Source organism: Scylla paramamosain, chromosome 16 (genome assembly GCF_035594125.1).
Source record: "Scylla paramamosain isolate STU-SP2022 chromosome 16, ASM3559412v1, whole genome shotgun sequence".
In the NCBI taxonomy this organism is placed as follows: domain Eukaryota; kingdom Metazoa; phylum Arthropoda; class Malacostraca; order Decapoda; family Portunidae; genus Scylla; species Scylla paramamosain.
Window position 1 is genome coordinate 9,412,639 of NC_087166.1, and position 12,362 is coordinate 9,425,000.

The 12,362-nt window shown below is 42.5% G+C and overlaps 1 protein-coding gene across 2 annotated transcripts in view; it reads right to left on the reverse strand.

Annotated features, from left to right (window-relative positions):
• Nucleotides 1-695: 695 nt before the first annotated feature.
• The window catches only part of LOC135107978 (uncharacterized), a 79,897-nt gene continuing 68,230 nt past the window's right edge, over nt 696-12,362 (reverse strand). Inside the window, exon 5 of one of the 2 annotated variants that reach the window (XM_064018475.1) lies at nt 696-1,701. In XM_064018475.1, coding sequence (XP_063874545.1) covers nt 1,599-1,701 — 103 coding nt within the window. In that variant the 3' untranslated portion in view covers nt 696-1,598. The remainder of the gene's footprint in view (nt 1,702-12,362) is intronic. The other variant, XM_064018474.1, reaches the window with a different exon arrangement.

The window sequence follows — 12,362 nt, forward strand, 5'->3', positions numbered from 1 at the left end:
TCCCTCCCTTCCATTCACCCTTAGTCACTCATTTAAGGCTCATTCCTTCCTCCTTCACCCCTTCCTCTCCCCTCCATCACCTCCCTCTTCCTTTTTCACGCCTTCAACTCACCCTTTCCCTTTATCTCTTAGACATTCCTTTAAAAAAAAAAAATCCCTTCTTTATTCATTTATAAGTTCTTTTACTTCTTCCTTCTTCCCTTAATCATTCCTCTACAAACTCCCCTTCCTTTACTCCCGCCTTCCCCTTCTCCTTACTTTTCTCCCCCCTGACCCTGTTAAGTGTCTTCTCAACCTTTCTCTTCCTTTTTTTTTCTGTCCATCTCTCTTCTTTCTCTCCAATTACTACTTCACCTTCCCTCCATCTCTCAAATACGCTATTCCTCCACACCCTTTCCTATTACTCCAACCTACTTCCCTTTCTCTCCATGCCTCCGTTCCTCCTCCTCCTCCTCTTCCTCCTCCTCCTCCCCTCTCGCCTTACCTGGACAAAGATCACCGCCTTATAAGGAAGACTTACCTGTCCTACAAATGGCCAAGGTAGGTAAGGTTGCTAAGAGAAACACACCTGTCTCTCTCTCTCTCTCTCTCTCTCTCTCTCTCTCTCTCTCTCTCTCTCTCTCTCTCTCTCTCTCTCTCTCTCTCTCTCTCTCTCTCTCTCTCATTTCTTCTCGTTCATTTCGCAACATTAGAGTCTGTTTTTGTTATTCTACGTAGCAGTTTTAACTTATATTTCTTTTTCCTCAGTAACCGCGGCAGAATCCCAAGCAGCGTTCAGGATGCGGGCCGAGTACTACAGGTGAATTGAAAAGTGTGCTGATGACATTTTTATTCAGGCTCACTCGTGTATTTAAGTCCTGGCGTTGAATGTTATCGAATTATTAGCTTTTTTTTTTTTTCTTCAAGCCAAGGTGTATCTTTTTGTTGTATAATTTACGTTTAAATAATGTTACACTAGTTAAAGTATAAACAGTTGTGTATTTAAAAGTTCTGGTGATGAAATCTACCAAATTACTAGCATTTTTTTAAACCAAGGTGTATTTTTGTTGTCTGACGTTTTAAACAATGCTACATTAGTTATAGTATAAACAATGGTGCATTTAAAAGTTCTGGCGTTGATTATTTATCAGATTTTTAGGTTTATGTTTTATTTCTTTACTCTAATGGCCTTTTTTGTAGGTTCGCGGCAGATTACGTCTCCAAGATTAACTTCCTCTTTGTCTAATTTGCATTTAGAAATACCACACTTGCTAAAATATAAACAATCGTGCATCTAAAAGTCCTGCCAACAAATTCTGTTACATTATTACCTTTCCTTTTAAGAAGCTCGCGAGAAATTACACCAAACCTTTAATTTCTATTTTACCAAGTTTGTCTGGCTGAAAGAATATCATACTTACCAAAACATAAACAAAACCAAAACAAACAATAAACACAATAATCAAACACACACGCAAACTAAGAAAGCAACAAGCCCAGAAAATATTTACCCAATCAGAACAGGATAACAAAACCAAACAAACAAAGCAACCCAGACAGAAAACTTTTACCCAATCACAACAGGATAAGGAGGGAGTACGTGGCGACACACCTGTTAATTAATACCCGCTGCAGCTCACCTGTTCAGCCGAGGAGGACAGGTGAGGAAGGGAAGGGGAGGAGGAGCGGGGCATGACCAAGTAAGGCTCCCGCAACACTGACCTGAAATGTAAAGGGAGAAAGATATCAATTGTGGTGACGTGTGTGAGCTTAAGAAGAAAGAGAGAGAGTGAGAATCATTTTAATACTTATGGTGAACACGAAGAATACGAAGAGCGAGACGATTGAGAATAGCACATGAAGAGCAAGGAGAATAAGAATGTAAATGAATACGAAAAGTGTTGGCGGTGACGTCTGGGAAGTTTATAACCGGGAAAACAAGAATTAGAGTGAACAAGTAGAATTCAAACAATAAGATTATCAAGAAGCGCAATAACAATAACAATTCAAGAACTTTTAATCCCTCGTTACGCAACACTAAAAGAAGAAATGAAGATAACAAACAAGCAAGCAAGCAGGCAGAAAGAAAGAAAGAAAGAAAGAAGAAAGAAAAAATAAATAAATGAAGAAAGAAAGAAAGAAAGAAAGAAAAAGAAAGTACTAAGATTATCTAGACAAAGAATCAGAATATAAAAAGCCATAACCAACCAATACATTGTTTTTTATCTACTGGTTTCACTTTCTTTCCTTTTTTCTTCCTTTATTTTTTTCTTATGCTGGGTAGATAATGTCACTTTTTTCTTCTACTCAAGCAAGTCTCGTCACCTGATATTTAAACTGGAAAACAAAAAAAACAAAAAATATAGTCGACTTCAACTGAACTTTCGACTACAACAATATTATTCCTATGACGTCAACAGCCAATCACACATAGCGCGTCCTGCTGACGTCATTCGTGCCTCGCCAATCAGAGGAGGAGATAGGTAGCAAGGCTGCGTCGAAATCCTCTTGACAGGAAGAAGAAAGCCACCACCACCACCATCACCACCACCATTACTATCACTACTACCAGCACCACCAGCGCCACCAAAACCTACATTGCCATCATCCCCATTATTATTCTAAAGCTTTCACCACTGGCATCAGAGTCTTCCTACTTCCCCTCCCTCAGGAATAACAAGAACACTGTCATTACATCATCAACAACAACACCACCACTAACACTACTACTACTACTACTACTACTACTACTACTATTACTACTACTACTACTACTACCACTACTACTACCATCACCACCAACCCTAACAACAACAACAGACAATAACTAACACACAAAGAACAACCTACTACTACTACTACTACTACTACTACTACTACTACAACTATGTATTACCAACCACCACTACAACCAACACCATCACCACCACTACTACTACTACTAACCACGGCCTGGAGACTAGCAGGGAACAAATCAAGAGATGACTAAGAGGAGGAGGAGGAGGAGGAGGAGGAGGAGAGAAAGGGGAGGGGAAGGGGAAGGTAAGAAGGACACACTCACCAGTACCCATCGTCCTGTCCCTCAGAATCATCTCTCACGTGGCGCCGGGGACGTGCGGAGAGTTGGGTAGGCGCCACGGCCCTCCACTCCATCACTCCGCCCCACCACGCACACCAAACAGCAGCGGCGCGTCCGTCTGGGCCACAAGTAGTTACAGGATGACCCCAAGACGCCGGGTGATTCAACTCAGAAATGTGAACCCGCGCGGGGAATACCTTAGGCCCTTCTTCTGCGTCCCTCTCGCTATAACTTTCGCATCGCCGCCTCGCCCCCGCCGCCCATGCCAAGTGCCCCAGCTCAGAAACAGTTGCCGGGCGTCGGTGGGGGAGGGCATCGCCGCCCACACGCCCCATGAATGCAAACCATGACGATTATCCCCCAGAATGCAAACAAGCCACTACTGTTCTGAGAATGTAAACCACTCCCGCCGTGTCCCGCATCCCGAGTGACGCTGCTGCCTCGGGAATAGCAAGTGTCGCGGCCGTCCTGCCTGTGCCGCGAACCATTACCTTGATCACCAAGATAGCGAGTGCATTAATTGTCCCCCTAATGTGCGCCACTAACATGAGCCACTGCACAAGGGACGGGTCAACTCCATCCTACCTGCGCTCACACTCGTTACCTTAGTCACCTTTGCTATTTTATTACCAGGATATCAATTTGGTTAGATTCTGGGTAACATGAAATTTTATTCATTTTTATATGATATTTCTCTTGTAATCGAGGTGTTTAAGATTATCTCTACTTATTCATTCACTGCATCTTTCTTTCCTTTATTCTGATTAACAACAGACTTTCTGGAGTTTGGGAATCTTTACAAGGTAAGATTTTATTAAGATTACATTTATTCTGCAATCAGTGTTACATATTATCTCTAGTTACTCATCAACAATACCTTGTGAGTAACAACAGGTGAGTTTAAGGTTTATAATAAAGAAAAAGATAGAATATTTCAACTTCACTATAACTAAGCAGCCACAAACTCACATAAAACAATTAGAAACACACTTACTCAATAAATAAGAAGAGAAGAGAAGCATCCATCATTCACCTCACCTGGCAGCCTGTCGTTGGTAATAAGCTCAGGTGTGACGGCGAACGCCGCTAATTACAGGTGAGGAAAGGTGCATATGATGGAAGACTGGGAATGAAAGGGCAGGTGTGGACTTGCCAACTGAAGAGGAGGAGGAGGAGGAGGAGGAGGAGGAGGAGGAGGAGGAGGAGGAGGAGGAGAAGGAGGAGGAGGAGGAGGAGGAGGAGGACTATACAGATTGCTAATACTCGTCTCCAAACTATCATATGTTGTGTGTTTTTATATATATTTCTCTCTCTTCTCTCTCTCTCTCTCTCTCTCTCTCTCTCTCTCTCTCTCTCTCTCTCTCTCTCTCTCTCTCTCTCTCTCTCTCTCTCTCTCACACACACACACACACACACACACACACACACACACACACACACACACACACACACACACACACACACACACACACACACAGACACACTCAGACATGCATAACGGGGCCTGCCTAACCGTGCATGAACAGCGCAACAAGCATATCACAACCCTTCCTTTAATTACACCTTTAAAAAGCACTTTTAACTTCTCGCCCTAGACCTAAAACGCCCTTAAAAACACATACCCTTACAAATATACCCCATCGCATTCACTCACCTACACACCCCCATTTCCCATCCTCATAAGTGCCTTCCCTCACAGGTAAGGGCGGGCAAGACAGGATCCCCGGGCAGGTTAATTGGCAGTCAAGTATTAGTGGTCTTCAAAGTCGCCTGACCCTCGCACGTGCATCTCCACACGTAGATCTTAACGCTGCCATTGAAAGGGACGACCACACAGCCACACGACCACAGCCTCACGTCCACCACTACTACTACTCTTTGCTCCCTCCTCCTCGTCTTCCATCTTGTCGTGTCGTTGCCGTTCTCATCCTCTTACATTTTTTTCTCTCTCTATTTTTTTTTTCTTTTTTTCGTGTTCGTTTTGGTTTGTTTTATAGTTTGCTTTTTTTATGGTATTTCTTGTTTTAGTTGTTCTTGTTCTTTCTTTCTTGCTTGGTTTTTCTGTTTCCTTCTCTCATAATTCTCTGTTTTTGCTTTTTTTTCTGTTTTTGGTATGTTTCTTCCTCTAATTCATCTTTCTCTTCTTTTTTTTTTCTTCTTCTAGTCAACGTTGTTATTCTCCTTCTCCTCCTCCTCCTCTTCCTCCTTTATCTCCTCCTCCACTACTTGCATCATCATAATCCACAGCATCACTAAAGATACTCCCGACTTCATCCCTTTTCACGCGGCCTACACCCTTCTAAACCTGGAGAGCGTAGAGTCTTTCACGTCCCATAGGCTCCGTCCTGCTTGAGCGAGTGACATTCCAGTGACCTGCTCCCAACCTGCAGCGTATACGTGGCTGACCTGCTTCCCTGGTTAGTAAGTCCTACTGTGGGCTGCTTTTTAACACGCCACATCCTGTTTGTGACCTGCATGTGCATATTTCAGTGACCTGCTACATCCTGCTTAACTGATTGACATTCCATTGACCTGCTCTTACCCTTCTCTACCTGCCTGACCTCCTCTGCTGGCTACTAAATCTAATCTGCCCTGCTTTAACGTTTCCACATCCTGCAAGTGACCTGTTAATTGAAAACCTGCACCTTACCTCTTCTGCTTTACCCTTCCTTCTCCCTTCCCTTCAGTCGCTTTCCAGCATTGCCCAGCGCTGGTTTGACATTTGAATGACCTACCCAAGAGGATGCCTGAGCATGACCACTCACCTCTTACTACGCCTGACACGACCTGCACCTCTCCCCTGTACATTAAGAGGGAGAGCAAGGAAGGACAAAGTGGAGACTAAGTGTGTTTTCTTTACTAAACGCATGATGAAAGAGGAAAATACCAGTAATTATTATTCTAGGTGTGATATTCTTCAACAAGAGAACTAAGACGGTTCAGTTTTTTTAAGATAAAGGTTTATAAGTTTTCAAATGAGGGGTATTTTCTATAAAACAAGAGGAAAAAATGGCAAAGTAGTTTTCTTCGACAAAGGAGAAAAGAGGAAAGACCGGATAGAAAGAGAAATTGTTTACAATGAAATACAAAAAAAAATGAAATGATTACATTTATATTTGAATAATAAAACACGGAAGAATAATATAAAACAGTTATACATAGACAAAAAAAGAAAAAGAGCAAAGAAGACTAACACAATAAAAAAATCAAACATAACTAACAACAAAGCAACACAAAGTGAGTAATTGGATGCAGTAAGAATAAAAAAATAAAGAGAAAAACAAACAATGCGGTGGAAATATGAGAGAAAACGTACGCACCAGCAAATGATAAAAAGACATGAGACTAAAAAAAAAAAAAGACAGAGACAGACAGACAGACAGACAGACAGACCCAGCATCAGATTTCATTAAATACAGAAGCACAAGCGTTGCCACAAAAAAAAGAAAAAAAAACAGCTGACTACATGTAAACAAAGACGAACCACAACTGAGGAGGAGGAGGAGGAGGAGGAGGAGGAGGAGGAGGAGGAGGAGGAGGAGGAGGAGGAAGAAAATAAAAATGTGTGGGAATGAGGGTGTTGATAATGCAGAAAGAAGAGACGAGGAATGAATACGGAAGAAGTTAGAAGCAGAGGAAGGAAAGGAGAGAGAGGAAATGACAGAATAAGATAAAAGAGAGAAGGAGGAATAAGGAAGAAAAAAAGGATAAAGAAGACAAGAAACGAGAAAGAAAAGGGAGAAAGTGAGAAAGACGTGGAGGATACAGATAAAGAAGGTAAAAAGGGAGAAAGAAAAAGGGAGAGAAGAGAATACAGACAAAAGGAAACTAGGTGCAATAAATGGATATGTGGAAGGAAAAGAAAGAGAGGGTAAGGGAGGAAGGAAGGGAGGAGGGAGGCCAAAAAAGGAGGGGTCTGATGTGGCGCCAGGGCGACTACCCCTCACCTTGACCCCTGATCTCTCCCTCCCTCTCTCCCTCACTCCTTAGTATCCACTGTCCCCTCCCTCTCCTTCTATCTTCCTTCCTCCTTTCGTATAATCTTCCTTCTCTCTCTCTCTCTCTCTCTCTCTCTCTCTCCTCTCTCTCTCTCTCCTCTCTCTCTCTCTCTCTCTCTCTCTCTCTCTCTCTCTCTCTCTCTCTCGTTTTCATTCTCATTCTCTCTCACTCATTTCCTTCTCCTTCTCTCTTTCTCTATTTCTTCCTCCTTTCTGGTTTCTCTCCTTTCTTTCTTCAAAACTTTCACTCCTTTTTCTCATAAACTTCCCTCTCCTTCTTTATGATGTACTCCTCCTCCTCTTCCTCCTGAAAATTTGTTGTTTCTTTAGCGAATGCATGTATGTAGAATGTATGTATGTATGTATGTATGTATGTATGTATGTATGAATGTATGTATGCATGAACACGCGTCGCAACTAGTGACGTCATGAAGTCCATTAGGTTTCATGTCTTAATCGAGCAAACAACAAATATGTGGTCCAGAGAACAGTTTTATATTACAAGCCCCGCTTAAGAGAAGAGGAGACGGTAATGTGATAGGTGAAGGCAGTCGTCTTGGTGTTGTGTTTTATTTTCTTTTTTTTTTTCATTATTATCACTTCTTTGGATAGCTTTGTACTTTCCTAATGTGACGTAATCATGTTCTTTTGTGTATGCACTTTAAATAGTATCAAATCACTTCTCTGGATGTGTACGTTCTTGTAATCTGACGTAATCATCTTTGTTTTACTTGTGCTACGTTGTCCAATATCACATCACTTCTTTCGATGCTTTAATATTTTCTTTGTCTGACACAATCATCTTTTTCTTTTTTTTTTTTTTTGTCTATGCCTTTTGCACAATATCAAATCACTTCTCTGGATGTGTACTGTACGCTCTCCTAACCTGATGTAATCGTCCTATTTTCTTGTCCGACAAATATTATACCACTAATTTGAATAACTTAATACCTTCCCAATCTGACGTAATACTCCTGTTTTTTTTTTTTTCCTATAAATTTTGTACAATGACATCATTCGTCTAACTCTATACCTTTTTTAATTTTATGTAATTCTCCTGTTTTCTCGTCTAAGGCATTCTGTGCAATACATCACCTTTTTAGCAACTGTACATTCTTTTAATATCGCACTCCTCCTCTTTTTTCCCATCTGATGCATTTGGTACATTATGACATCATTTCCTTGGGTAACTGTACATGTGAAATCATCATCTTTATCTACTGCATTATGTATAATATGACATCAATTCTATGAGTAATGTACATTCTCTTGAACAGCATGACGTCATTTTCCTGGGCGACGGTACATCCTCTTCACCCTTTCACTACAGAACAATTTTCTTATAATAAATTACAACTTTCAAAAGAATTATTTTGTATTAAACTCCCCCTTAAATAGTTTTGTAGCCGAAAAAGCACAAAATTAATCATCTATTCTCTCCTTTTCTTGTGTGTGTGCTCGTGTTCAAGCAAACCAATTTTCCAGCACTCTAAAAGCCAACACAAGACGATCGAGGCAGTGAAAGCGTTAAGGGAAGCAAGAAGTGGAGGAAAGATGAGAGAATGAAGAAATGAAATATCAGAAGCAAACGAAATTGAAGACGAGACGAACAAGAGACAAGGAAAGACTTAATCCTACAAAACTACCACCTTTTTCTCATCTAACACAATGAAGACCAGATGAACAAGACAAGAATTAATGCTACAAAATTAACACCTATTTCTTATCTAACACATTTCGCATATCACTTCTTTAGACAACTGTACATTCTCTTACTCAAATGTACTCCTCTTACCAAACCTAAGAGTTGCCAAACATAATCATCTCGAGTCTAAACTCACACAGGCGTCACCCAGAACACATCTATGGGCAACTGTACATTCTAACACTCCAATGTGCTCCCCTCACCTCACATCACGTACCTAACGTCACCAAACACAATTATCTCAAGAGTCTAAGCCCACAGAGGCGTCACCCATAGCACATCTTTAGGGAAATGAACATGCTCTTCCTATGTACTCCTCTCCTTCCCTCCCCAGCAGAAACCACTCAACTATTATCTCGATATCAAACCCCACACCCGCAGAGGCGTCACCCAAAGCATATCTTTTTTGTTAATTGACGTCAGCACAGTTACTCTTCCTTCAGGCGACTGCTCCTCCCTCCCTCTCTCCTCCTCCTCCTCCTCCTCCCTCTTCTACGTATGATCGGTGGGAGAGAGGGAGGGAGAGAGGGAGAGAGGGAGGGAGAGGACTTCTTCAAAGCTCACGTGGTTTGATTTTCTCTCTCTCTCTCTCTCTCTCTCTCTCTCTCTCTCTCTCTCTCTCTCTCTCTCTCTCTCTCTCTCTCTCTCTCTCCATATATATATATATATATATATATATATATATATATATATATATATATATATATATATATATATATATATATATATATATATATATATATTCTTCAGGATGGGTACGTTGTAAGGAAAGGCAAGAAGGTGGATTAGATGAGAGAGGAAGGGAGGTAGGGAGGGAAGGGAAGGACAAGTGGAGGAAAGGTAGAAGGGAGGGATGGGGGAGAGAGGGATGAAAGGAAGATGGCAATGAAAGGAGTGATGGTGGTGCTTTTCAAGGAAGGACGGAGGAATGGGAGGGAACGAGAGAGAGAGAGAGAGAGAGAGAGAGAGAGAGAGAGAGAGAGAGAGAGAGAGAGAGAGAGAGAGAGAGAGAGAGAGAGAGAGAGAGAGAGAGAGAGAGAGAGAGAGAGAGAGAGAGAGAGCAGGTGTAACAGGAACGAGGTAACACGTGTGGAGGAAGACAGGTGGAGGGGCAAGAGAAACAAGTATGGACAAGGAGGCGAGGAAAATAAGACCAGGATAGCAGGAATGGAAAGAGAAGGAAAAAAGAAAAGGTAAAACAGGTTTGGAAGGTGAGACAGGTAGTGGAAAACAGGTATAGACTCGAAAATTAAACAGGTGTGTAGCTTAACAGAAACCAAGTAAAAAAAAAAAAAAAAAGGACAAACACAGATACGGACACAAAAACCCACAGGTGTGCAGAGTCAAGAAGAAGAAAACAGGTATAGCGAGGTAAACTAGAAATAACCGGAAATTTCCAGAACAGGTGTGTGTGATATGCAGGAACAGGTGTGGGGAGATGATCAATTACGTGCAAATGATGAAATTGGACAGGTAGAGAGGGCCAGACGAAACAGGTGTGAGGCAGGTGTGTTTGCGAGGGACAGAGGGAGGGTGAAGGGAGGGGGAAGGAAGGGAGGGAAGCGTCACCGCCCTTCGTAAGTTACTGGAAGGGCAAGGCGGCGGCAGGGGCGGCAGGGGCGGCAGGGGCAGCTACGGAAAGGATGGGAGGATACCTGGGGGACTCCTTAGCATGCATGGCGACGGCTGGACTCATGGTAGGTATGTATGTATATGTATGTCCGTGTGTGTGTGCGTGTGTGTGTGTGTGTGTGTAGCTTATGTGTGTCAGTGTCAGTGGTGTACATGCATACCCCGACTGTCTGTCTCTCTGTGTGTCCGTCTGTCTGTGTGTCTGTCTACCCGCCTGGTTATGGGGGAACTTAAGGGCATAAGAGAGCAAGAGAAGCTGTAAAATATGCGTGCCTATCTCCACTATCATCCTCACCTATAGATATCTCAGTAATTTTTTGTTTTTGTTTGTTTTTTTGATGATTCGACACTAACAATCATTATTATTGAGAGAGAGAGAGAGAGAGAGAGAGAGAGAGAGAGAGAGAGAGAGAGAGAGAGAGAGAGAGAGAGAGCAGTGAAAGTTCTGACAATAACAGGAAAGGAGTAATGTTTATTTCTATTTTTGTTTATTTATTTATTTTATATATTTATTTATTTATTATTTTTTTTTCAAGAGAAGTGAAGAGGGAACTTGCGGGGCGTGTTTGACCTTGACCACGACAATATCCCCTACACACACACACACACACACACACACACACACACACACACACACACACACACACACACACACACACACACACACACACACACACACACACACACAACCATCATCTCCCTAACCCTACATACAACCAAAAAAAAAAAAGAAAAAAAAAAGAAAAGGAAAAAAATAAAAGCTGAGGTGAACAGAAGGGGGAAAAAAAGACGGAAAAACTACTACAGTGGAAAGAAATCGTGTGGGGGGAAAATATATATCCAGAAAAGGGGAACGGAACAGTGGAAGGGAAGTGGGAAAGATGAAGTAGAGGAGGCCATGCAGAAGAGTAAAGGAGAGGGAGGAAGGGAGGTAGCAAGCGTGTCTCAATGTCAGGCTGTTTAAGGGTGAGCGTGACGTCAACTGAGGAGGTGGTGGTGGTGGTGGTGGTGATGGTCATAGTGGTGGTGGTGGTGGTAGTGGTGATGGTGGTGGTGGTGGCGGTGGTGCTGGTTGGTAAGGGGAATTTATAATCAATGTTACCACTATTACTACTACTACCACTACTAATACTATCATAACTACAACTGTTGCTACTAGTACTATTACCAAAACCACTACTACTTTCATTATCAACATTAACACCATACCCCCACCACCACCACCACCACCACCACCACCACCACCACCACTATTACCACCATCCCCAACAATAACAACAACAATGAATAAACCCAACAAATAAAATATTCATATGACTCAGACCAGCTTCGCGGACACACACACACACACACACACACACACACACACACACACACACACACACACACACACACACACACACACACACACACACACCTCCGTCAGTATTGGACCACTGCCCAGTCCTCCTCCTCCTCCTCCTCCTCCATTATCTCTTTTATCTCCAGTTTGTCCTTCTTCAGGTACTCCTTCAGGTCATTCAGCAACCACCTGTGACCATCTCCTCCTCCTCCTCCTCTTCCTCCTCCTCCTCTTCTTCCACAGGCAATACAATGGGATAAAAATAAATGAGGACCTAAGTAAGATTAAGTACAGTGAGGAAGAGAAAAGGCATAAGGAGGATTAGAAAGAAGAGGAAAAGATGGAGGAGGAGGAGGAGGAGGAGGAGGAGAAGTGACAACACACCCGAACTCTGGAACTCAAGGGAAGGGCCAGGACAGGTTAAAGGAGGGAGAGAGGGAGAGGGAGAGGGGAGAGGGAGAAGGAGAGGGAGAAGGAGAGGGAGGAGAAGGAGAGGAAGAAGGAGAGGAAAAGAGGAAGAAGGGAGAGGAGAGACAGGAGAAGGAAAGGACAACACAGGAAGGAGAGAGAGAGAGAGAGAGAGAGAGAGAGAGAGAGAGAGAGAGAGAGAGAGAGAGAGAGAGAGAG